The sequence below is a fragment of the Amia ocellicauda genome, chromosome 2 (assembly GCF_036373705.1).
Source record: "Amia ocellicauda isolate fAmiCal2 chromosome 2, fAmiCal2.hap1, whole genome shotgun sequence".
NCBI lineage: Eukaryota > Metazoa > Chordata > Actinopteri > Amiiformes > Amiidae > Amia > Amia ocellicauda.
Genome location: NC_089851.1, coordinates 49,095,645 through 49,123,328, shown reverse-complemented (window position 1 = coordinate 49,123,328; position 27,684 = coordinate 49,095,645). Strand labels below are relative to the sequence as shown.

Below are 27,684 nucleotides of genomic sequence, written 5' to 3'. Positions count from 1 at the left end.
CCACCCAGCATAACAGAGCCTCCTGACCCCCTCACTGTACGGGTCAAGCAGTCAGGCCTGTACCGTTCTCTTGGTGTTGCCACAAATGTGCTCGCTCACTTGTTGAGAACATGGTGAAGGATGACTCATCTGACCATATCACTTTTTTGCACATCTCTGTAGACCAGTGCCTATGGTTTTTGCACCAATGTATGTAGCAGAATGGGAGCGGGACTGACTTCCTTTTCCGGGTTCATTGGTTCATTTTTAACTGTGCTGTTGCAGGAAAGAGACATTACTATACTGTTCCTGCTTACCAAAAGCGCTCTACGTTTAGGGCAGAAATGCTCAATCCTGCTGGACTGCTCCCATCTACTGCTGCTGCTTTATTGCTCTTCTGGCGTGGTATGGTTTAGACCCTGCTTCAGGATTCATATGATGAGTCGTGGTGAACCCATATTGTTTGTTTACTGGGAATCGGACTTTAGCGATTTGTTGTTTTTCTTTTGCTGTTTAGTTTCTTTTCTGAATGTGTTTTGTTTTGTGTTCTCATTTTGTTTATTATTTAAAATGTAACCGCATTCAGTTTCTTTTCTCCTAGTGAATGTTAGCAGTTTGTATTATCAAACCAGATTGAAAAGTCTGAAAGCCTCAGGGTAGATTTTTCACCTGGAGACAGCACAGGTGGAAAATTAAATGTGTATTGGCAAGACTAAATTTATAACTGCACCTGTAGATTATTGGTGAATGTTTTGCATCTTGTGGGGGGATCTGTAATGTGCATTTGTTATAAAGAACTGCCTTATTGAAAACGAATGCACATGTAAAGTCTGATTCCACGATCGTAGTACAGGTTGCAATTTGTGTCCTGGTATTGGGTTATATGTAGTAATTTGTGATTTATGTGGTAGGTGTAACCTACCTGGCGACCGAATGACATCGTTACAGTTTCTATTTTCAATTCACCGCCACAAAGTTAGTGTTGGAATACCAATATTGGATATTAAGAGTAAACTTCCTATTAAGTAGGATATTGTCAATGTTATAATTTGTCCCTTTTATCATTCAATTGATCCAACTTCCTATTTTATCTAGTACATTATCATAGTTTGTGTACCTTTGTTTTATAATAAAGGGTAGTTTGTATTTTTTGAACTGGTGTGTCTGATCTCTTCTAATCAATCCATCTCTACTGGTCAAATACCTTACAAGCATTATTTAGTTGGGGGAAACCAACTCTTACTATATATTTGCACTACACTTCCAAGCACCCTACCAATAAGAATGTTATCAGTGGCTATGTCTCCATGTACATTTTATTCAGAAAATTTGAATGTGTCAATTATTAAAATTCCGAATAAACTAATAAACTAATAAACTAAAGACCTCTAAATATAATATTCTGCTAATAATGCATTTCAACGTATTCCAATAGTTGTTTTATGGATGCATGGAAAATTGTCTTGGGGAGCTACAACCACAAGAACAAAATCATGCTTCCGATATTTTACCACTAAATTGTTTGATGTTGTTTGTTGTAATACAAAATAAAACTGCAAAACATTGGTTTTAATCAACATTTACAACTAGAGAGCTCAAAACAATACTGCTCCTAAGGCCAGTCATTGGATAAAACTTTGAAACACAGATTGGTGGTAAAAAGTTGTACTTTCACGTTTACTGAACACTGTATGTATCGAAAGTTCCTTGCGGTGGGCAAAGACGTGCATATGTTAGTTTGATATTAAACTTTAGTTCAATGATGCCGTTAGTTTAGTTTCTGCATTTTATTAAACGTTCAGAATGAGTGTTTGTAAATCCAGTCATTTCTTATTTTTTGACCCCCCCCATTTTTGAAATTGTTTGTCTTTAAATGTCTTAATCAAGAATGGAATGTTAATAGATCAAAGCCAGAGGGGACAGTTATAATGTAGACTGTACTAATACCACTCAACAGGTTTTATATGAGGTTTTGGAATGTAGTTAGATGTTTGGAATGTTGAATATGTTGTGTTGTGTATAGTATGTTGAATTCATGCTATGTCATGTCTAGAAATAAATCTAAATGCATCACTGCAAATGGGGTATACAATTTAGATGGCTTGAATACTTCTGTGAGATCACATTAGTAGCGTCTTTATTTGGAAGCTCTCCAATGATAACAGGTATGTGAACGATATTAGCTATAGAAAATATCAGTGGCCATTTGACAATGCCATAGTTAATTAATGGTCATAGTACAACACTAAACAGTAAGTTCTTATCTTTGTTGAGAAGGGTGGAGACTGATGGTGAAAAAGTGTACAGCATATGAAATACGAGTGTAAAAAAAACAAAAACAAAATATACTGTGGATTCCCTTTTGTTTATTCTTAAAACTGTATGTACAAGTGTGACTGATTTCTTTTCTTAATGTACATTCAATATAGAAAGTTTATATATGGAATATTGTATAGAACATTTCACAATTGCACTAGTCTTTTACATAATATAATCAGAGTCAATATTATTGTTCCTCTCTTTTTCTTTTGCAGAAGCTCATCTGAGTTGTAAAGGCAGTTATAATGTAAGTAGAAATATCTAGTGCTTTTTGCAGTCTGGGAAAAAAAACATATGAAAAGATTTAGGAAAAGGGACAGCAAAAGCATAGAAGTGCAGGACTTCAAAGGAAGAGTCAATATAACTACAGTTAAACTGTGCTGCACTCAACACAACTGCCATTATGATGGTAGCCAAGATATATATTTTTGTTTCTAGATCAATACAAGAAGACTGTAATAAAACACCACAGTCAAGTTTTCTTTTTATCATACAGCACTGTAAAACAACATTATATAAAATTAGGGAAAAACAATTTATAAATCAGAATCACAGTCTTGTAAATCGATAAACAACACGCAAGTACGGCAAGAAAAATGCTTCCGTATGTTTTACATGTCTTTTCTTGGCGCATTCCACAAGAGAGCCTCCACGATAATTAACAGTGAGAGGACTTAAATGACATCTTCAATCTTTTTTCTCTCTCCTTTCTCCCAAATAAAAAATATATTCATACAAAAGTAAATAATGCTTGTGTTGTTGTTTGAGAAAAAAAAAAAAAAAATGCTTTGAACAGAATCGTGCAGTTGTTAAGAGGCTACACCTCATGATCCTTTGTGTGTTGACAAGCTTAAAAGGGCTTGGAACTGGAGAGGGGAGTCAGTCTTTCAGCCCAAGTCACCGATATCATTGTCAACAGGGGGGGGCACACTTGACAAAACTGTAGATCCTGTCCCAGCAGTAAGGTAGCCTGCAACTCCTGGACCTGGGAAAGGAAATTAAAATTGCATTAATAAAAATGATATATTTTCTTTTTTTCCCTAAACTTCAAACAGGAAAGCTGTAGGCAGCTCGTCCGAAATGTCCACTGTCATTCACTTATTTTCATAGAAGAGCAACAGGATCACAGGAAACACAAAGACACACAACAAACCCAAACCATGGAAAACATCACCAACTTGTACCCAAACAACTCTGCCAGCATACCTTAGCTGCTCCTTGGAATTGGTAACACATATGCACGTTCCAAACAATCACTATGAAAGGCAGTAATTTTTTTGTGTGAGCATGTAAAATACTTTATAGCAGAGTATTTTTAAAAAAGCAGACAGAAGTTAAACTAATTGCTAAAGTTAGGTTCACACATTAGTGAGGTTAGTTCAGAAGGGTTAGATTGAGTTCTTAAGACTTAAGATCAGACTTCTTAGCATATGTGTCTTTCAAAACAGTTTTCTTTCTTTCTCTTATGTCAGCCACTAAACCTAAATGCCTGATCTCATCAGTTATTCAATGGTAATCAAGGTTTGGCCTGGTCAGCAGTTAAATTAGAGTTATCTAGGGAAAACAAGGTTGCTGCTGAAAGTAGTAGGAGGAGCAATAAGAGGAATTCACAAAACAATGCCTGCTCTCCCCTACAGTTTGGTTTGGTTTACACAGACAAAGCTTGCAATAACGTCAATGACTGAATAACTATTTGAATAATTTTGCTGGTAAGTTTTTAAAGTTTGTTAAGGTAACTCAAGTTGGCCTTATAAATCAAATCTACACTACTACCCCGATATAATCTAGACTGAGATCTAGATATTTCTGGAGACTGCAGGGTAGTCAAGTCATCTTAATTAAAGATCTGATGTATTGTAAACACAAGACACATTATACACTAGATTTTGTAATTTAATTGGAGTTTCCCCCTCTCAGTTACAGCTGCAAATGTAGTACTTTTTAGGATCATTCCGACTCTACTTCATATACTAGAAGTCCTTACCAGTGCTGTCTGTGTACATCAATCTGAACATCATTTCAATCTTAGTTATTATATCCATGATATAAAAGGCTGCAAAGCCAATTTAATTGTATTAATGTGTTTTGAATCAAACTTTCCTGCTACAGAGTTACTGAGTATCAAGTGAGATTGATACATTCCTTACAGGAAAAGAAAAGACAAAAAACGAATAAGAATGTAAAATGAAACCATATAGCATACTATCATCTACCTGCTTCAAAGCTAAAGAGAAGTAAGCAAGGAGGCCTGGTAGAGGAGGTCTAAAGCCCACTTCTGAGGTGAAGAGGGCTAATACCAGTGAGAAGGGAAGGTGAGGAGACACCTAGGAAAAAAGAAGAAGGAATAGGAAGGAATGCCAGTGGCCAGGGGAGTAGGGAGGAAAAGCCAAGCAAAGAACTAGAGGGAAAAGACAGGTGATTCAACAAACAAACATCAAGCATTACTAGTATAGCTTCAGAAGGGATAATATTTTTGAAATGTTTGATCTCCAAATAACTACATTGTCAGACTTGTATGTACTGTTGTAAATAATATACACCCTTCAATTCTTAAATACTGGTCCTTTAACTATACTTATCAATCTCTCTTTAGAGTTTACTGAACACTAATTCAGCATAGAGGAAACTAAAGATTCCAGTTGATTGAACGGAGTTCGCACATGGGGGTTGACAAACTGACAAACCTCTGGTACCCTTAAAAGGGCACCAAATCCGTGTGCTTCTATTTAATCCCATGTGTACTCTTCACTATTGTGTTGTTGACCAAGTGTTTGGTATCCCATGAAAGCTGAGACTCTCAGCTTTCTAACGATGTGAAGCATTTTCTGATGTGATTTGGTTTGGTTTTTCACTTTTCTGTTTAATAGAACATCAAATAACATATAATGGATTAATATGATTGAAAATGAGTGATCTGTGACTGTCTGAATGAGACCTGAATGATTGCATTTCTTACTGCCAGATAAATATCTAAATAAGGAGATCATTTTAAATCGATTTAATTTACATCCTACAAAGATCTATAACATGGGGAAAACACACAAGCTAAAATGCATATTGTAAACCGATAATTTCCCATAGAAAAAAAAATTGTACTCACTCTCACTCTGATACACACATTCAAAGTCTGAAGTGCTTTATTAGAATGAAAAACAACAAGTGTTTCCAGTGCTACAATTAAAATATTTATATAATTAAAAGAGAACTTATTCCCACTCTCAAACTTTATTGTCTTTGTTGGTGAAACTCTAAATAAACTGGTAATGGTTAGACAAGTAAATAATAGTTATTTAACTGTAATAACCATTTATTTTCCCCCCAGTGTTCAATGTTATATATTATTTAATATACGATGTTAATTCAGATATTTATAGTTATATACATACATTTTCTCCGTTTCCTTCTGGGATGAACAGAGATGCTTGTAAGCTGCAGGAATCGAGTTTTCAGTGAGTTCAAAGTCACCGAGTCACGGCAGAGCATTTTAGAATGTTCTGCTCAAAAGATTAAATTTAAGTAAAAACTGGAAAAATAAACAGTTCTAAAACTTTTGACCGGTAGTGTACATATTTTATTTTAATTGCGCAGAAAAAAAGATTGCACTTCTTCTGCTAAATCAACTTTTACAATTAACAAGACTCTGTACAATCCATTAATCATCAGGTACTGATGCTTCTGTTTACACAGTCTGTAATTCTCAAATTTCACAGCTAGCGCTAAGTTAAATAAATGCAAATGAAATAGGTAACAGAAAATGTAAACTGTTAATCTTAGAAGAAGGGATAAATAAATTATTAATAAGGAATAAAGAGTTTTAAATATAATCAAATATTAATGAAAAATACATATATATTATTAAACTATATAATAGCCAAGATAAAATATACTATTAAAAATAGCTTAATTATTAATAAACAAACTAGATGCATTATTTCTAATGAATTGAGAGAAGCTGATCTCTCTTCTTGATTCTCCGTTACAGTCCTTCCCAGTAGTCAGATTGAGATCAAGACCCCGAGCAGATTAATTAGTTTCTCTGTTAATCACTGTTTGTACAATTTTAGTTATGAGGTATGGTGTGTTGTCCTGACAGTTGATATATGGGGCACACTAATGATATTATACAATCTAAATTAAGTGGGTCCACCATTAGCTTGAAAGGAAACATGCAATTTGCAGAGTTTGCAAACATACAAAGATACTCCACCATTCACCCCTCAAGGGTAATGCCAGATAAGCACCTTTATATGGCAGTGGTAGACGTAACATGCATGTTTACCCAAGTCATCCCATAGGTGCTAGATCAGGTTAAGATCTGGTGATACAGTGGGGCCACTGCATGAAGCTGATCCTAATTTGAAGCTAAGGGCAGGATTAAATAAAAAAACGTTCGCAAGGAGCGAGCGCAAAAAGTTGCGGAAGAGTTGCAGAAGGGAATATCGCAGCTCAGCTCCTCGCTGAATTAAATCTAAAATATGAGGAGCTGCAAACCCAATGCTTGGGTGAATAACAGGTCAATGTAAATCTTTTATTCAGCGTCCACTTCCCAGCTAACACACAATGTTGAATTACGTTGCTACAACGTTGTGGTAACATTGTGTGTTAGCTGGGTTATGTGTAGTGGTGCAGATTAAAAACAAACTGACACATTGGCTACAGAACTCATAGTGGTTACATTTATCATTGGAAGAAACTAGCAACTAAAGATTGGAAATCAGCTGTTTTCGCCGCTATGTTGGAGTTTCTATGTGAATGTCTCCTGTCTCCATGACCGAATTCATCAATAACATCAACAGACATTAGTTTGAGGTCCTTATTTATGTAGAGGTGCGTGAGCCCATTAAGTCTTTCTTCTGTCATAGTGGAGCACAAAAATGTTTTGAGTAGTTTTAGCTCACTGAACATAACTTATAATATGAGCACACTACAAGTGACATTACTCTCTGATTAAATAAGTACAGTGTTAAGCCGCCTGCTTCAACATATCTACCCATTGGCCTAGCGGTTATAATACAGTATTGGTATTGGTGCACTGAGTGCCTGAGCTGTGTGATTCAAATCCTGAGCGGGGAGCTCTGTCTGCATTCATTTTTTTTTTTAATGCCATAGCACCGTGTTAACCACCCGCTAGAAGATTAGCTGTTCAAATATTATATTTGTTTCCAATCCTAAATGTATCCACTACATTATGCAAGTTTGCCTTTAACAGATTATTTATGTATTTATTTATTTAGTTAATCCACCCAATGTGCAGTGCACAAATCTACACTGGATGTGTACTGGCTTGCAAGTTATACAACCATATATGCCTGTTACAATATTCCATAAATATCATCCAGACGTCTCCATGCTTTACCTATCTGTGTAAATATTTGCATTTATACTGTATGTTTACGCTACAGCAGCTTTGACAGCAGTGTCACTTGACACTTGACAGTATTCGTCTCTTAAAAGTTGTGTTCAGTCCATATAGAGAGAGATGCATCAAGAGATGCATGCTCAACTCGTAAACTGCTGGCTGATATATTTTAATATGCATGCTAACCTAAATATAAATGGATACTGGACGGTATTACTTTGCCCTTCTATATATATTCATCTGGAATAAGCTGTTTCTCACTGGTGAGTGTATTTTCTCATTTTAAAATTGAAAGGAATACAGCCCACCTTTCTGTTACGTGTAAAACTGTGAACTAATGCCAAATGTATCATAAATGGAAACATCCCCCTTATACATGATATAGGCCGTATATACATAACTGTAGTGAGTACGAGTGAGGTTTAATGCTTACTTGATATTAGGCACTACTCCCACGAAAGATGTGTTCAGAAGGAAGCCATTTTTAAGACATCAAATAGTTTTCAGAACAACGAACAAAGCAACAGCAGAATAAATGAACGAGAATTAAACAAGTCATGAAAAAATATGTAAAAAACACTGGAACGAAACACTGACACATTGCTGAACAAATTATAAAATGACATTCAATAACATTTTCTCTTTGTGCACAAACAATAGGCAACATTTCGTGTGGATGTTGGGTGCAACATGTAATTCGTTACCCGCACTGTACACTTGTATTGTAGTTACTGCAGCAATAATCAGTTATTTCCACTGAACACACAGAGACGCGGAGGCTGTGAATAAACCCAGAGCTGCTCCTGCGCAAACCTGTGCCGCACAGGCTTTCATTCCACTGCGCCACAACCGCGAGAGGCTTGAGACAACTTCAAAGTTGTCTAAAATTAGACGACCTGCAAGAGCATTTTCAGGTTGTTTTCTTGCAGATATTTTCTTGATTTAATATAGCTAAAATATGTCCAAATGTGTTTTCTAGTAGCAGCTGCGTGAAAGTTGTATTCTCTTGCGATCTGCGAGAAGGTCATTTTGCGGCACAAATCGTGTTAGATTTAATACCACGAACGTTTAGCAGAGCGATTTCCATTCGCAGACATGCTGCTAATGCTTCTGTAATTCTCTCGCAGTAGGAACATTATTGATTTAATCCTGCCTTAAGTCTCAAATGCCATGTAGGGATGTGCATTGTGACTTTATCAACAGAAAGAGCATGTGACTTGGATACTAGAAGTTGTGCAATAACTGTATTTGGGGTTATGTGAAAATTTACAAGCACCACGTTTATTTCCATGCTTGTATTGTTATACTTATTGTCAACCTTGAAAATGCAAAAAGGGATTGACAACTCTAACATTAAACATATCACAATCTCTCATACTTAAATATTGGATATCAATAATTAAAAAAAATATATATTTTGCATATAGGAATTTTGTGTATATATTTGTGAAGCAGTGTCAGGCAGCACAGTGATAGACTGCCCATGAGGCTCTGGGGTGGTGTGAAGCCTCTGGCTTCCTGATGTGGAGAGACATGAGCCTGGGTGCAGGAGCGGAGAGTGTTTTGTCAGCAAGAAAAGAACACTGAAGATAAGGGATTACAATACTAGACTTTGCTTATGAACTATGGACTGATTATGTTATTTTGACTGAACTGGTTGTTTGTGGTTTTGATTAGTTATATGTGTAGATCAGGGATCTATTTAAGTGTGTTTAGTTTAGGCTTGAGAAGAGCTAGCGTTTGATTTACGTTTCGGGACATTAGTATTGGATTACTAATTAGAGTAGTTGAATTCTGGGAGATAAAATGAAGGCATATTTAAAAAAAATTAATCTAAATTAAATATAAAGTTTACCACGTGACATTATCCTAAAGGGTTGTAACATTTGAAATCAGACGGTACCTCTAGCTCCCCCCCCTTTGCAAGGTACCACTGGTACGGGATAGTCCCGGATCTTAATTTAACGTCCCGGTGTCCCGACAAATCTCTCAAAACTATATGTAATATGGTAATGACAACAGCAAGTGCATATGCGTTAGAGTTGTGTGCCCACAGAGACTTTGAGAAATAACAGGCAGATGTTTCTTATAATTACAAACGGCAGACTGCAGACGTAAATCACTACCTTGTAAAGTACAACCCCTACCTGATCCTTTGACAATTGTGACAGGACAAGGTATTTTTTAAAGGAATCCCATATAAAAAATAAAAGTTTATGTTATGGATGTGTGATTAATTTATTTGGCAACAGTTATGGTAATTAAGCTCATATGGAGGTTATCCAGGAAAAAATTATAACACTGAACTTGAAAAAAAACATTTGAGTAAGATATTGATCCCGGAGTATTGTAGGAGTATTCATAATACTTTATACATATATTACTAGTACTTAAGAACACGTTCTGCCAAGTTAGATACAATCAGTTAGTACATATAGGCTGCAACTGTATAATTATACTGACATGCTAACACATAAGGCTACACAGGGCAGATTTAAGCAACACAAACCGAAAGTTTAATTCTCTCGCAGAGAAATATGAATGAATATGAATACTTATTGTCAATGTTAATTGGGATCATGATATGGGGAATAGAAACACAAGTTATCGTGTTATACACATTCTGTGCTCTGCAAAAGAAAAAGAAAAAAAGGAAACTAGATGAAACAACAGCATATATCTGGAAATTAGCACTATTTTTTTATTTTAAGAAATACAATATTTTAAGTGATGTAATTTGTTTCATAAAACTACATCAAGGTTTCTACTTTTGAAAATCTGTTCACCCCCATCTCACACGGTAATGGTAGCACCTACCCCCCTCCCCAATCAGAACACAATTTTTTATTTTCAAATATTGCTTAGAACTGTACTGTTGATGCTGTTGTGCTAAAGAAAATGAAGAGGGTTACCAACCTGTGAGATACCCTGCAGTTTGGGACTCTGAGATGAAAAGGTCATGTTTCTGATCTTTGAAGGCACTCCAGATATTAGAACGAGAGAGGATTTCATTAACCTGAAAAAAAAAAAAAAAAAAGCTCAGAACATGACTGTAACATCATCTGTATCTCTGATAACGTATCAGGACTACATAGTGCCTGCCTTGCCAAATTCTGGTGCCTCATGCCATATCAGATTAGATTAATCCGATCTTCACCTCACTTTCTAACCTTAAAGTTATTCACTGATAATGTGTAGAATTAATTTTAGTGATGTTGTTGATGTGGATTCTGCTAAATGAATTAATAATAGTAATATATGCATTTTAATTTATACAATGTATATTATAGATTTGTATTATTTATTAACTTTTCTGGTAAAGAAGCACTTCAGAATAGAAGAACAAGAACTCTGCTTGAGTTTGTAAGGATGAACCTTTAGTTTAAAGAACTTAAGAAATTAACACCTATAAGGAATTGTTATGCTTTTCTTGATCCTAATGATCATGACACACGTGCTAATAGGCCCCTGACCAACATAATTTAGTCCCTACCTAACAACTTAACCCAAATGATAGAAAAAGTTCAGTGAATATGAAAACACTAAGCATTTAAATGGCTCTACCTGTTCGCCATACTGAAGACTGCGAGTCATTGATTTCAGTGCTTTTACAATCTGTGCCTTGGTGGCTGCAGGATTGTCTAGTGTTTCCAGTCCAATCCCTTCCAGCAGCCTCAAGAGGTAGGGAACCAAATCTGCCTTCAGTGCCTGAGGGGGTAAAGTCATCAATGATAAGTACAAAACACTGAAACAGCTGATGCTTCTGAAGATGTCAATGGCATTGAAAACATGAGGGCACAAGTTTGCAATTTCACCAATAATTAAAACAATATTGCCCTCAATATTAAAATGTATAAATACAGACACTACAGAAAATAGCATTTTTACAATTATTTTAGAACAAAAAGACTAACAGAAAATATTTTAAAGTATTTTAAACCATGTTTTTGTGTGATTCTCAAAAAAGGGTAGAGGTTGAAATGTAAATGTTTGTAAATCTTGGTGGAAGATAAACTTTTTGATATTGAAATTTCTAAAGGATTTCCTTAGATTGCCCTTGACATTGCTCAATTTGTGTGGGCTCTTATTAGTTCTAAATGCACCACAACTTGAAGCTGTTACATCAGCAAACTATTGCTCCTAAATATTACTCTTTTGATAATATATGTAGGTGATTCTGCTCTTTGCATTTCTCAAAAAAATGTTTGACTTACCTGACCAAATAACTACTGGAAAAACTAAGAGGCTATGGATGGGCCTGCTCACTACATAGAGGGAGGGTGATATAATAACCTGATCAGGGCCGGATCTAGGGATGGGCAGAGGTGGGCAGAGCCCACCCAAACGTCTGTCTTGCCCACCCAATCAGAATTTAGGCAAAGACAGCATTCATCTTTTATTTTTTATGATTTGTGCATTGGTTAAAAGCATGCTTCTGTAGCACCAAAAAAAAATCTAAAATCTATAAAATGAAAAAAAAGAAGAAAAAAAAAAAAAAACTAAAATCTAAAAAAATCTTTAAAAAAATCTATCAATCTATCTATCTATCTATCTATCTATAAGTACAATTACGATCACAGTGAACATTCAAATCTGTGTTGGCAATGCCGCTAATCCAGAGAGAGCAGTTGTCATGTGAAACAGTTTTCACAAATAGTCTTTTCAACCACATCATTATTTCTGTGTTACAATAATTCAAATTATCACAGTACAGTACATAAGTACAGAGATAAGTGTATAGTTTGGATATAAACACTGATGTCTACAGTAGTGATCAAAATAGAGTAAATCTCCTCTTGGAAGTAATTTGACGATTCAAATAACGATTGTATCAATTACATTGTTACACCAGTAACTGTTAAACAAGTGCCTGTTAAAAAATGTATTTGTCATTGAATTATTCATTCAAGGGATTTGTTCAAAAACACTGATTTATCCAGTAACTAAACCAGTGAAGTCTTTATGAGAGAGTCATTGAATCATTCATTCAACAGTTTTGTCCAGAATAATGGGAGAATCGTGATCTGTATTAAAAAAATACATTGGTAAACATTGAACAGACACAAAGTGTACTAAACTCAGTGTTTATGGAAAATACATAGGGAAGATTGTACCTGAGCTACAAGGTCAGTTTGTTCTTTTTGGAACATGCGATTAAGTGCTTCACATGCCAGACCAGCCATGTCTGACCTGACTTTCATTCCATTCATTAAAGGTCCAATAGTCTCCAGCGATGCCATTGCTCGTACACACAGCTATTAGAAAAACAGAGGAAAAAAAATGCAAACGAGGTTGATTTAGTACAGCCTATAAAAACAAGGGGACTGAAAAAGTATTGTGTTTCAAAAATAAAATGCTTTTTAGTATATGTGTTTCTTGGTTGTCTGCATCCTGTTAAAAATACATAAACAGAAAGTAGCAATGGAAAACCCTAATCTGTCTGACAATGGTGACAGTTGTCCTATCCCCTTCGCATCATAAACAAAACCCTAGAAATTCATGGGTGAATCTGAAATAACGTCTACACTGGTTTTGAACATGAAACATCAAGGAGTCTTCGTTTAGATTTTAATTTAAACCGTTCCTAATTTAAACTTGACAATTGTTATATCAAGTTAGCTCACGGCTACAACTTCTGTACCCAAAGCCATTTCTAGGTCTAAGTGACATAAGTGGTTGCATAGGGCCCCCGACCGCTAGGGGGCCCCATAGAAAAATAATAAATAATACATTGAATATATTTTCAATTATTTTCTATAATTGATCACAGTGATTCATTTTCAGATTGGAACAGAGGTTTGATCATGGAATCAAACATAAGTTATGCTCTAGAAATCTGCCAATAATCTGGTTTTGGTATGCATTTGGTCTAGCAGAAAAAAATAAAAATCTTTTAGGATTGCAATACAACCTAATAATAATGGCAGAAAAAAGACCAAGAAATTACCAATCTGGTGCACAAAAGTGGAAAAATAAACTGAAGAAATACAAGCACAAGAGAAATGTATTGTAATATTATTTGATAATGCTTTGTTTTTATTGCTGTAGAGTATCTTGCTTGCATACTGTTTTAATGACGATGGCATTAAAGGTGTAGCTAAACCAGATAGCTGGGTGGCTTTATGGTTTTTTTTCTTGTTACTTTAACTGGACAGTCCAAGTTCACTTTACTTGCCACCAAATAGCATTTTATTAAAACATGGTGTCTGTGTATTTGCATCAGTAGCGAATTTTACCTTAAATAGGATCTGCAAGAGTTATTTGTTTTTGCCTAAGAAAACATGAATGCTATAACACCTAGTTCTGCAGCATCAATGATCAAGTCTAATTAGCTAGTAAGTTAAAATCAGCAAATGGGATTCGCCAATTGTATCTTGGTCTAGGTAAAACTTTGGGGTGCGCCTTCCAAGGGTGGCGCAAGAGTATGCCAATGAAGGGTCGAGCTACAGTTAGTGTAGTGTACAATAAAAAAAAAAGTGTAGATTTAAAATATATATATTAAACATACTATGTTCTAAAAAGCTATAGCTTGTTCAAAAGCAACAGTGACGTTTTTATACAGTGTCCTTGGGTATCCTGAAAAGCGCTTCTAAATACATTATTATTATAAGTACATTCAGCAATGTGCTTATAGAGAAGTATCCTAGCTTATTTAAAACTGCGCTTTACAATTAAAACAAAATATCGCTCCCGGCTTTCTTTGAAAGATGACTTATGTCCATTCCTGTCTAAATTACACCCAGAATCCCAATACATTGTGCATTGAGGAAACAAACACACTCCCTCCCTCTGGTAAGGTAAGAATAATGAATATTATATGGATTAATTAATTAATTCATACCCCAAATCAAATCATGCTTAGTGCCCCCAAAAGGCTAGAACCGGCCATGCCTGTACCAATACAGGAGGAATGTAGGCAGCCAACACACGTCTCCTGAGCCAAGCCATCCGATTCTTTTTACAGTGTGATACACAGAACTATACTACTGTGGGGAGCAATATTGCAGGCTCATGGGCCTTTCCATTGCACAAGGAACCCATGGAAGCCAAAGAAACCCTGGGGAACTCAAGGCTCACCAAGACCATGCTGAACCGATGGCATACCATGAGGATATTTCACTCACATTCAGCCCTAATATAGTCTAGTATTTATAGTACTATGGACATGCAATGTGTTCAGTTTTATTTCTGTAGAACTTGTTGATCTTGTAGACTGAAAACGATAGTCCTGGTCATTCAAATGAACCAGTGAATTTCACAGAACCATACTCATGAATGATATGATAGGATTTTAATAGAAAACCTGTATATAACAGCCTATGTTTCACCAATTAACCATTTTAAAAATCTTGTAAACTTTGCATCTACAAAATACAGCTGGGGTAGCCACCTCGTTGTCTGAGAGCACATGGATAACTCGGATGGAGCTCTTTGGAATGGCACTGTTTTTGTGAGACAGGGCCTGCAGGATCTTGGGTAGATGGCCAAGAGGCGGGACCTGGTCTGCCAGCTGTGTCTGAGTGCTGAAGAGGCAAACTGTAGCTGTTGTAACAGTCTCCAAGGTTTCACCCTGACAAAAGAAGACACTCATTAATGACAGGATTGAAGCATCATACATGAAAGCCAAAACAAACCAAACAACAATGTGTCTTAATTCAACACACTTGAAGGAGGCTGGGGGCATGAACTGGATGAAACACTGAAGGAAGAGCTGGAAGTTGCTGGTATGCAAGTGAATGATGTGCGAATGTATGCAGCCAATTAGATGCTGTCCCCCCAGTCCTCATCACCTTACCCCGGCCCCAAATTACTCCCCAGACCTACGGCTGCTCCTTTTCCTTCTCTAGAAGTGCTCTCAAAACATTAACTACATAACTATAGCCATTAAACAGATACAATGCTGAATTAAAAGCAACATTTGAGTCTGTATAAGGTTTAATACTGTTAAATTATCATCAAAATAATAGTGTATTGTCTAACCAATATGTAAGTGTATATAGTTATCTTGGTCAGGACTGTATTGTATTAGTACATTAAGCTATTTGAATTTGTTACCGGATGCTTTAAAAAGGTTGATTAAGGCATTATTTGTATGTCTTAGGTTATATGTTTATGGTCAGACTGTACACATACTGTTGGTAGGTAGCTGATATTGTGCAATAATTCAGTATTACTCATTACTCTGAAAATGGATCAAGACCGCACTTTCAGTAAAAGCTGAATGTTGTGTTTAAATGATTGGTATTAAAAGATAAACCAAGCCTGGAAGCTAAGGTTGGATAATGGACAGATTAGAGGAAGTTACTCACATTGGGGTTGTTTTTCTCTAGCAGCTCTGTGAATTTCTCCAGCAGTGACACAAGAAATTCCCTTGGCTTCCTAAGCACCCAGCCAGGCTGAGCAATGAAGATTCTCAAAAACACACCTCCCACTGCCAGTTCTCCTTGGGCTGAACCATATGCCACTGTGAACTCCTCTGGTAACTGGAAGCAACATAGAAGCTTTACATTGCAAGCAATGAACTCTTTCCTTTTTAATCACTAAAATATAGACTGAAAGTGCCCATCATCCACACAGAACCACCACTACTTCACCTATTCACAAATTTTAGTTTAATAAGTTTAAATTCAATTTAGTTTGATAACTTTTCAAACCAGGGTTGTCAAACTAAATTCTACCACGGGCCATATCATCATTTCAAGTTTTATTCGAGGGCCGCATAAATATTTGCTCATCCGTATTTATAATTCGGTCGTTTCAACAAAATTCGCAACACTCTAAATTTAAATTAAATAGTTCGAATGATACTTAATCTTTAACACTTACGATTATTCAAAACACACATCTGAATTCGGTTCACGCATCTCTCAACTTGCTGAAATGTGTCACTTGCTGTGCTGGTGCCGTGCATTGCTGCAACATCCAAAAGCTCTTCAGTAACATTTAGATCTGAATTTACCACCCGAATGAAAACAGATAGCTGGGCTGTGTCCGTTATGCCAGCGCTCTCGTCAACAGCAGGTGAGTATGCATTTAAATGACTTTTCGGCTAGCTGGTCTTTGAGATTAGCAGCTAAATCATCTAGTCTCTCGGCAACGGTATTTCGTGAGAGACTGGCATTTGCAAACAAATGCTTTTTGTCTGGACACTACATTGCTGACTTTAAACATACAGTTCTTTAAAAAGCACAGTCAGAGAAACACCTTGTCTTTTTGGCAATTTCTTTGGATACGATGTAACTTGATTTAACGGGCGTATTGCTCTCTGTTTTTGCCCTTTTGAACATGGTTTGCTGTAGTTCAAGACTTTTTTTAAATTCAGCCACTTTGTGCAGCCTCTGCTCTCTCTCCAGACACCCACACTTCTCTTGTGTTTAGTCTCATAGAATATTGAATTGTTTCATCAAGGCTAAACTCTCCTTACAAACGAGGCATACAGGTTCTAAACTCTGCTCCACAAACAGATATTCCCACTCCCAGCTTTCCTGAAACACTTCCTTGTCGATTTTTCTTTTCCTGGACATTTTTGAGTTTATTGCAGATTACTGAAAGAACAGGAGCGTGAACAGTAACTCAGCCTGTGATTGGCTGTTAAAACCCTACCTCGCGCCAATTACATTTGCAATGGCTGATGTAATACAATTTCCTAAATCACAAGCTGTCGCGGGCCTAATTACTTAATGATACACCTCCTTTACGGGGGCTGGATTAAAACCATTGGGGGGCCGTATTCGGCCCGCGGGCCTTGAGTTTGACACCCCTGCATTAAACCATCGTACAGTAGTCATTTTAATTACAAAGCCAAATAGGCCATACAAAGCAGGGTTTCTGTTGACTGGTTAAAAATGATGAGATCTTTAAAAAGCAATAGAACAGATTGGAAAGGCCGCTATTTGACAGTAAGAGAATGGATTATAGGGTTTCTGTTCTAGAACGTTGTTTCCAACATCTATCTTCACTTGCTTTATAAGTCCATAAGTCATCCTGTTTGGCATTTAAAAAATATATTTAAGGGTTACCTACTTAAAAAGATCTCTCTGGAGAAAGGTGTCTGAAGTATAAACTCATTCACTTACCTTCCAGTTAACATCTGGATTATCCCTTTGCTGTTTAAAGTGCCTTTAAAAGAAGAGGCAGATAAAAACACACTTTTTAGAACATATATTTTAAAAAGAGCTTATCAAAAGTCAAATTCAAGCACTTTTCAAGCATTTTCAAGGTGCACGGTCAAAGTTTTTCCAGCACCTCGCAGCCTTGGTAAACTAAACCTTCTCATCTAAAATGCACACTCTTCTGCACTGAACTAAGCACATTAAATTATAATTTCACCACACTATTAGATGTTATTATGCTGTAACACCAAAAATGTTTCATGAGAGCCTTCGTGTACACTTGGCATTGTGTTGTTACCTGGCTTAAATTAGGTTGATATTAAATCAATATAAATCAATCTTGCAATCAGTCAAAATTAGTGAACACCAGTACACAGTAACTTCAGTTTTAATTAAAGCTTTAGTGACAATTGTTTTAAATATGCAAAACGTAAATAACTACATCAATACTTTTCTTTATTGAACTTCCATGTACATTCAATGAGCAAATGCAAAATAGAGAATAACAAAGTTCTACGAGTCAATCCATGTATATTCAGTATGCTCACTTACTGTCAAAACAGCATCATGTTTATTCTCTTCAAAACAACCAAGTATAAGTTCCTATATCCTTAACCTAGTAAACAGTGACGGTCTTTATGTTATGGAATCTCCCTCAGCTATAAATACTTTGCATTGGTATCTGCTGGACTCTGCTTTTTTATGTTTTTAAATGGAATTACACATTATAATAATTGAATACGAATACTAAACCATCAACTTGTGCACATACCTGCAATATATATTGTAAATACCTTGTACTGGACAAATTATTTTGGATATGCTAGGGTTAAGCAATTACCTAATTTTAGAAACTGTTTAGTTTGTTTTTGCCCTGTGCCAGTGCTGAATGACACTCCTCCCCTGCAAAAGAATCAGTATCTCGTATTGTTGCGGCTATTCTACCGGTATGCTTATTACATTGCTAGTCTGAAAAAGCATATTCTATCGATTTATCTTTCTAGTAATTTAATTCTAATTAAATCAAATGTTTATTAACTATATTTTGTGTACAATGATCAATTGAATACACATATGCAACCGTTATTATTATTATTCTGTGTCTTGGTTGCGGTTGTGCTTATTGCTGTGCATGTCTGAAAAATAAAGGCTTATTCTGTCGTATTCTAGTACTTTTATGTTTATTTTGTCTAATTTACATAATTACAAAATGGATATACTTGTACAAAACTTATACACTATTTTTTTATAATACACAAAGAAAAGTTAAGCAACTTAAGAAAAAATCTAAACTCACTGGACAGCGCTGGGGGAACATGACGCTGATGTGCAGATACATGGATGTGCACAGAAAGAGGAATTGTCATCATACCATCAAACACAAACACATGCCTACAGTGGCCATTCACGTCTAGAAATTATGGACAATTCCCTGCAGTTTACCTTTGGCATAACTCGACAGCGCAGACTCTCCCATAGTGAAAACTTGAATCTTTTTCTTGCAAACCCTACAATGCTGTCCGCAAATGTGGACCTTGCTTTAACCATAGTGTATATTCAATTTTATCGAGGCACCTCTCTTTAAACGGCAGCATTGCGGCACATTTGCCTCACTGGGCGCTGATGTGCGCTGTCTTAGCGGCTCACACTCGCAACCCATCAAACACACTGGCAAATCAAACAGGAGTCGTATTGGTCGCGGTATAAAGCAATCAACTGGCTCTCTCCAACCACTGTAGTTATATCCCAAAGTTAATTAATTTAATCAGATTGCTGATTTATTATGACAGTGATTAGCAAATTTTTAAAGATATATATTCACAAAATTCCAGCACTTTCAAGCACTTTCACAACCTTGAAAATACCACCTTAAAATTCAAGCATTTGCAAGGATTTCAAGCACCCGTACGAACCCTGTTATCTTCATTTAAAGTATCCATGGCACCAGAAGACTTAATACATCACCAGTAATACTCATACACATTAGCATTAAGGGGTCAATACAAAAAGCTTAGCTGGAGGATCTATTTAATATGATACGTTCATGGTTCTCCCAAATTGCTTCCAGAAGCAGTTAACTGACTTAAGCCATACATACTCTAGCATCATTTCTCTGACTGTTGTGGACACTTTTTCCCTGGAGTTGTCATTCCAAATGAGTTCAGGGTTCTCATGAGTTCCTTCAAATATGTGCACTGCAGCCTCGGAGTTATCTCGCATGGCGTCCATGAACACACTAGGCAGGAACTTCATTAGCGTGAGCCGAACCTGAAGAAAGAACAACCCTCAGCTCAGACAAGAAAGACCGAAGAGCTGTTTAGACATTAACTTGACAGTTTTTCTCATTTACGGTGATACAGTGTCTCTCAAAAGTATACAACATGAAATCAGAATGGATTAGATGAGGAGTTTTTGCCACTGATCAACACATAAAATGTCCATAATATCAAAGTGAAAAATATAATCTGCAAATTGTTCTAAATGAATTATAAATAAAAAGGAAAATAACTGTAATTGACTTCAATACACACAATTACTTCAAAATTGAAAAGAACATTTTGTTGGAAAGAAATAGTTATTCATTTACTTATTTAACACCCCTAAAATAAAGGGAAAAACATTTATATTACAGAAAACATAACTCATTTTCATAGTGCAGTGAGGACTAAACACTATAGAGGAATAAAAGCGAAATCCTCTCCAAGTATGTTGCTAATGAACAAACCCCCCAAATAAATCTCCCTGGTGATTCATATACCTTGGGCCCAACTAGTTTGTCTGACGTCATCTTTGCAAATAGTTCAGCAGTTTGAGAGCGGACTTGTGGATGTGTGGAATTGCAAAACAAGTCCAGCAGGTATATCAAAGCACCTGAAACCCACACGAGAATAGTTAAAATAATAACAGTATTAAACAGGGATAAAATAACAGTGTCTACAGTGAGGGAAAAAAGTATTTGATCCCCTGCTGATTTTGTACGTTTTCCCACTGACAAAGAAATGATCAGTCTATAATTTTAATGGTAGGTGTATTTTAACAGTTAGAGACAGAATAACAACAACAAAAATCCAGAAAAACACATTTCAAAAAAGTTATAAATTGATTTGCATGTTAATGAGTGAAATAAGTATTTGATCCCCTATCAATCAGCAAGATTTCTGGCTCCCAGGTGTCTTTTATACAGGTAACGAGTTTAGATTAGGAGCACTCTCTTAAAGGGAGTGCTCCTAATCTCAGCTCGTTACCTGTATAAAAGACACCTGTCCACAGAAGCAATCAGTCAATCAGATTCCAAACTCTCCACCATGGCCAAGACCAAAGAGCTGTCCAAGGATGTCAGGGACAAGATTGTAGACCTACACAAGGCTGGAATGGGCTACAAGACCATCGCCAAGCAGCTTGGTGAGAAGGTGACAACAGTTGGTATGATTACTCGCAAATGGAAGAAACACAAAATAACTGTCAATCTCCCTCAGTCTGGGGCTCCATGCAAGACCTCACTTCGTGGAGTTTCAATGATCATGAGAACGGTGAGGAATCAGACCAGAACTACACGGGAGGATCTTATTAATGATCTCAAGACAGCTGGGACCATAGTCACCAAGAAAACAATTGGTAACACTACGCCGTGAAGGACTGAAATCCTGCATCGCCCGCAAGGTCCCCCTGCTCAAGAAAGCACATGTACAGGCCCGTCTGAAGTTTGCCAATGAACATCTGAATGATTCAGAGGAAAACTGGGTGAAAGTGTTGTGGTCAGATGAGACCAAAATCGAGCTCTTTGGCATCAACTCAACTCGCCATGTTTGGAGGAGGAGGACTGAGAACACCATCCCCACCATCAAACATGGAGGTGGAAACAGGCTTTGGGGGTGTTTTTCTGCTAAGGGGACAGGACAACTGCACCGCATCAAAGGGACGATGGACAGGGCCATGTACCGTCAAATCTTGGGTGAGAACCTCCTTCCCTCAGCCAGGGCATTGAAAATGGGTCATGGATGGGTATTCCAGCATGACAATGACCCAAAACACACAGCCAAGGCAACAAAGGAGTGGCTCAAGAAGAAGCACATTAAGGTCCTGGAGTGGCCTAGCCAGTCTCCAGACCTTAATCCCATAGAAAATCTGTGGAGGGAGTTGAAGGTTCGAGTTGCCAAACGTCGGCCTCGAAACCTTAATGACTTGGAGAGGATCTGCAAAGAGGAGTGGTACAAAATCCCTCCTGAGATGTGTGCAAACCTGGTGGCCAACTACAAGAAACGTCTGACCTCTGTGATTGCCAACAAGGGTTTTGCCACCAAGTACTAAGTCGAAGGGGTCAAATACTTATTTCCCTCATTAACATGCAAATCAATGTATAATTTTTTTGAAATGCGTTTTTCTGGATTTTTTTGTTGTTATTCTGTCTCTCACTGTTAAAATACACCTACCATTAAAATTATAGACTGATCATTTCTTTGTCAGTGGGCAAACGTACAAATCAGCAGGGGATCAAATACTTTTTTCCCCTCACTGTATGTAGGGTCTAACATAACAGAATATATTTTAATTAAGGACTTTTGTCCCAGTTTTAATATTCTTAACTACAATACGAACATTAATCAATGTACTATTATAAAATTGACTGCAATAAAGAAGTTAAGAACAAAAAATATAAAGCTGTTTTTGACAATTATGACAAGAATGTAGGAAGGATTTAATTTCTGTTCACTTACCTTTTGACATGGCTTCTTTAATTATTTTTGTGTTAGATGACAAAGCATAAAGAGTTTCCAGTACTAGCTGTCTGCCTACAAAAAAAAAGTATACATATTTTTTTAGTATTTATATGTTCGGGGGGAGGATTTCTGCACTATTTTTATTTTTTTATTACAGGAACCTATTTGAGAAATATGACAATAAAACATGTTAGCTACTGATATCCAGTACCCTGCTGCGAACACTTGCTTTGTATTGATATTGTTTAATACCAGAAAGGCTACAGAGATCCAGGCCTTAAACTTAACATCAAGAACAATTAATGGGTAAGGAGAGCAGCAAATTCAACGGAGAAACACATTGGTCTTATATTATTTGGGAAAAATAACTGCAAATGATTTTGACAATAATTCCTAAGGGCAAACAGTGTGTAACATGTAAAGTTATTTTGTTTTGCCTGGTGTCAGTCTCCAAGCTAAACAAGACAATTCAATGTACTTACTTGAGGGCAGGGAATGCAGCAGGACTAAAAGGTTAGAGAGGACCAAAGACTCTGCGATATTAGTGACACACTCCTGGTTGGTTGTAACGATGTTGACCACCTGAAAGTAGAGGAGATGCAGATTAGAGCAGGACTCACTCACTCCTACTTTTTCACTTATCGGTAGAACATTTTCTATACATTGTATCCACTTAACCATCTAAATTTTGAAAATATTGTGGTTTTAATTTGCAAATGCAAAATGTTATTAGCTTGGCAAAAGTGGCTAATAGGTAAATCACATAGAAAAGAGGACAGTTAGACACTATGACACTGGAAGCATTTAAGAAAGTGTATAAAATAAAAAATATATACTTCCCTGTACAAAGTTATAGAATGTGGACAAAGTATAAGGAATCAAATATATTATTAAGATTATTCATATCAACAAATAAAAGTGATTTTAAAGATGAGTGCTGATAAATAAAGAACACAAACTGCTGCTTAAATAAACAAAAACAAAAAAAGGATAAAGTTGTCTTTTGCTTTGCTCACAGTTTACCACTGTAATGCAGGTAGATAATAAAAGAAGGGATAGGAATGGCTTTGTACATTGTAGCCAATTTCAATGTCAGAAAAATAATGTACATCAATAAAATCACTTCCTGTTTGAAACCAGATCAGGGCCCCATTCCTCGTAGTTGGCTAACAGAGTTAGCCAGATAACATTGAGGATAACTTTGGAAGTTTGGCTTTTTCTATTCCTCGAACCATGCTTAAAGTCCTGCTGCGTAAGTTACTATAGCAACACACACTTAATCGTAAACCTGCTCCAGTGCAGGATAACTTTGAGTTAGCCAGATCTGTGCCGAAAAGCTTGTGCTTCTACCCAATGAAAACGCTTGACACACCCCTCTGAAACGGCAAGGCCCTTCCTTGGATCAAGGAACAATTTTAATTAGATCAGCTTTTTGTAAAGAATGAGTACTGAAAGATCGTCAAGATATTTTACATCATCCATGACTTGACCTCAGTTATTCCTATAAGATCTGTGAATCCACCGGCTTCATTTTAAATATTAACATATTAAATAAAGCCAAGTATCCAGGCTCTGTCCAAGACTCAAGAATATTCAGAATCTACATTGTGTCAGAGATTCGAGTAAGATATATAAAATCTTATTTGTCAGAAATCATTGCTTAAATATTTGTTTTATGAAGCAATATAAGTGTTCATCCCATAGGTCAATACGATCTGATAATGTTCTGTTAATTTGGCTAAAAAGGCGAAGAAACCATTTATATCAGACAGATTAATTAGTACAAAATAATACTAAAGTATTATATATTTTAAAAAGAACAATGTCAAAATATGACAAAACAATAGAGATCTAAGTATTCCATATGCAGCAAACTCTCAGTCCACGTTATATTCCATTACTACAAGTGTGCCGATTTAAATTGGATGTGTGAAATTATTATAATAGGGTAAATACATAGCCTGTATAATAAAATATAGATATTTAAAATTAAGCGAGTTTTGCCATGCTTCCTCTCCGGACTTGGCAGCAGCAGTGTTGCATTTAGCTGCGAAAATGTCTATTTTCCTCAAAACATTCCATTGCTCAGTCAGGCTGACACAAGTTGCTCTCTCTTTTGAAGTTATCTCCGGTGCGGATCAGTGCCTCTGTGCTCCGCAATCCTCCCTTGTGAGGAGGCACAAGCATGCATGCCCGGATCGGGATCCAGTTAACGAGACAAGTTTAGCCTCTATTCAGCTTTGATAGCCAGACTTAAAATATCGGATTAATTGAATCTGGTTAGCCAGAATTAGTTGAGCCAGGTACGAGGAACGGGGTACCAGTACATGAAGGAATTAGGCTGAGGGCTGTCTGAATTTTAGAACAATTGTGATATTTGCATTGTGAATACAAAAGATTATATTTTCCACCCTCAGTCATCTTAATCATCAGATGCTGAAGACAAGTTACCTCCAGTGCCAGCTGCTGAACTTTCCCAGCCCCATGTACCCTCAGCAAGGAAAATATTAGCTTGAAATGGCCAATACACTCTGTCTCCGACCCTGCAGAAAACATTGTTTAAGTGAGAACAGCTGAACGTTTGACTGTAAAGCATCTGGTGTCACATCACCAAGAGACTGCAGAGAAAAATAGCTAAATACTGCTTGATTGTTACACTTGCCAGAATAACATTATACTTTATTTTATATCCATTAATGCATACATGGTGCTGCACTTCTCAATATACTGATTGAGACTGAGATGCTTGGAGACTAATCCTAGGGACAGCATTTATGGAATGAGAGGAGTGACAATAAGAGAGATGGTGAATGTTACAAACTATACTTCTTGGATTTGTAGAAATACAAAGACTAAGATAATTATTAAACTTTCTGTTAAAATACTTTATTAAAAACGCTTTTCCAGCTGTAACAGAGCTCACTATTTATGGGAATACTGCAGTATTAGTCTACAAGTACAAATACCCCAGAGCCCGAGTGCTGGTCTTTTGGCATAGTCAGTTTGTTGCTTATTTGGACTCAGATGCGTGCCCGTGACAGCAGTTTGACTAACTGTATACACTGCATAGTGAAACTTATTTATAAGTTTACCAGGATTGTTCTTAATGACGTTTCGCAGAGCTTCAAGCGCCATTTCCGCCCAGCGTAACCGTTCTCCATGTTGGTCTGACTCCACCTTTCCAGTCTGGGTCATGGCCATTAGTGTGTGGAGATACTGTGCTTGGGACCCAATGTAATCCAGCAGACTAGCAGCAAAGGCCTTTGGGAACTGGAGACAAAGCAATCATATGAGTGATATTTTGCATAAGGAGATGTACACAGCCCCAAATGCATATTTGTCTTTCTACTGTGATCTTTATATAAATGTCTTTAGTTTCATTATGTCCTTTCTTAAAACTCTAGAATAACTAATATCCTAAAAACCCCATACTGCTACTGTTTTTATTTTATTTTACACAGACAATTTGTCTTTGATTTAATAATTTAAATATTTCCCCTTGCAGATTCAATCTCACAACCTCCTGCTTCTACTAAAGACAAAGCTACCTGCAAGTGAGTTTGATGGAGCATTTATACACCAGCAGAGGTCTCCATTACACAATCCATTTCACCTTTCTGTTCTTATACTGAGCTCAGGGAAGTGAACATTAGATTGCCATGATGCTGTTTATATGCAAGTTAAAGTCTCATCAAGTCTTTTTTTTATTTTATTTTTTTATTTTTATTTTATTAAAGTGACAAGATTAATTTGGTTACATTGAATTTACCATCTTTTCCCCCCCCAAACGGATTTGGCATATTTTTAAGGGACTGTTGTTATTCCAAGCTCTTAATAAGAACAAGAGAATGTGCTTCAAGCAGTGTTTAAATTACAAATTACACACATAAGGACACAAAAGAAAATCTCTCAACTGCCTGCTAAATTTACCAGAACTCTCTCTGGAGATAACTGGACTTGGGTTCTACTTTTCTTTAATTTACATTTTGAAAAAAGACACTAATGCCGTGATACTCGCCTCCAAAGGAAATGTAGGCTGTTCATTGTAGACCCGGACAAAAATCTCTCCCACAATTAGCTCCTTCCCGTGCTCACTGAATACAAACTCTGAGCCAAAGCTCTTGTCGCATTCACCCTTAGCAAAAACAAGAATGCAAAACAAGACAAATTTAGTATTTTTCACCATAGATTGGGATGATTCATTTTATGAAATGCATAAGACCATAATAAAGTTATAGTTTCATACACTTGTCAAAGGTTCAAAAAATATTCTAGGACAAGAAATCTTAAACTTGACACTCCATCTACTATAGGGTAACATCTCAAAAGTAAAGTTTAAGTTTACTAGGGTGGTTTAAAAATACATATTCAAAACTTGCTTACATTTTTCCTCTTTGCAAATAGTGATGGAGAATTTTTTCACAAATAAGTGATAAGATTATTTTTCTATTCTTTAACAAGTGGTTTGATATGACTGGATTACAGCACTTTAATATGCTTTTTGATGATTTTCATCATACTTCGGGGAAAAGGTAAACAGAACATTCCAGAGTTACCTCAGTGCCTCCTTACCCTTTTGATAATGCCCTCCTGTTGAGAATCAAGGAACTCCATCAGTTCTGCTCTGGTGCCGTTGTTCCAGATCAGATAGGGGTTTTCTGAATTACTGTTGAGCAGCTTGAGAACCTAGACAATACAAAATAAGAATGCATTCAGATAGAAGTTACTGACTTATTTACTAGTGACTGACTTATTACAATAAACAGAGCTCATATACTGTATTTCTTCTAATTATTAATATGGTAATGCTACACAATGTACAAGCTTAATATCTTCCTCAAGCTACCCACCTAAGCAGGTATGATCTATGTTTACTAAATATCCAAGAAAAACTGAAGGCCCTTTTTCTGTGTGACTGAAATGTATAGGGGAGAGTTTTAGAAGGGTTATCATATTTCCATTGTCTGTTCAATTTAATATACATATTACAATACAATATAATATAAACATCATATTGTTTTATCATTAACTGCAGTTTTATTTTATTATGCTGTGACATCTCTATAGTAAATGCACATACACACCATAAACCATATACACCGATCAGCCATAACATTATGACCACTGACAGGTGAAGTGAATAACACTGATAATCTCGTTATCATGGCACCTGTCAGTGGGTAGGATATATTAGGCA

General features: G+C 36.4%; 1 protein-coding gene across 3 annotated transcripts in view; it reads right to left on the bottom strand.

Annotated features, from left to right (window-relative positions):
* Nucleotides 1–2,516: 2,516 nt before the first annotated feature.
* dnajc13 (DnaJ heat shock protein family (Hsp40) member C13) overlaps nucleotides 2,517–27,684 on the bottom strand; it is a 150,435-nt gene continuing 125,267 nt past the window's right edge. For 2 of the 3 annotated variants that reach the window (XM_066687458.1, XM_066687467.1), the window contains exons 43-57: nucleotides 27,060–27,173; nucleotides 26,506–26,622; nucleotides 25,580–25,757; nucleotides 24,939–25,030; nucleotides 22,970–23,069; nucleotides 22,485–22,559; nucleotides 20,528–20,640; nucleotides 19,868–20,037; nucleotides 17,734–17,776; nucleotides 15,967–16,140; nucleotides 15,048–15,227; nucleotides 12,772–12,912; nucleotides 11,222–11,365; nucleotides 10,574–10,673; nucleotides 2,517–3,283 (exon numbers count right to left, since the gene is read on the bottom strand). In XM_066687458.1, the coding sequence (XP_066543555.1) occupies nucleotides 3,186–3,283; nucleotides 10,574–10,673; nucleotides 11,222–11,365; nucleotides 12,772–12,912; nucleotides 15,048–15,227; nucleotides 15,967–16,140; nucleotides 17,734–17,776; nucleotides 19,868–20,037; nucleotides 20,528–20,640; nucleotides 22,485–22,559; nucleotides 22,970–23,069; nucleotides 24,939–25,030; nucleotides 25,580–25,757; nucleotides 26,506–26,622; nucleotides 27,060–27,173 (1,839 nt within the window). In that variant the 3' untranslated portion in view covers nucleotides 2,517–3,185. Of the gene's footprint in view, nucleotides 3,284–4,511; nucleotides 4,623–10,573; nucleotides 10,674–11,221; nucleotides 11,366–12,771; nucleotides 12,913–15,047; nucleotides 15,228–15,966; nucleotides 16,141–17,733; nucleotides 17,777–19,867; nucleotides 20,038–20,527; nucleotides 20,641–22,484; nucleotides 22,560–22,969; nucleotides 23,070–24,938; nucleotides 25,031–25,579; nucleotides 25,758–26,505; nucleotides 26,623–27,059; nucleotides 27,174–27,684 lie in introns of all 3 variants that reach the window. The other variant, XM_066687476.1, reaches the window with a different exon arrangement.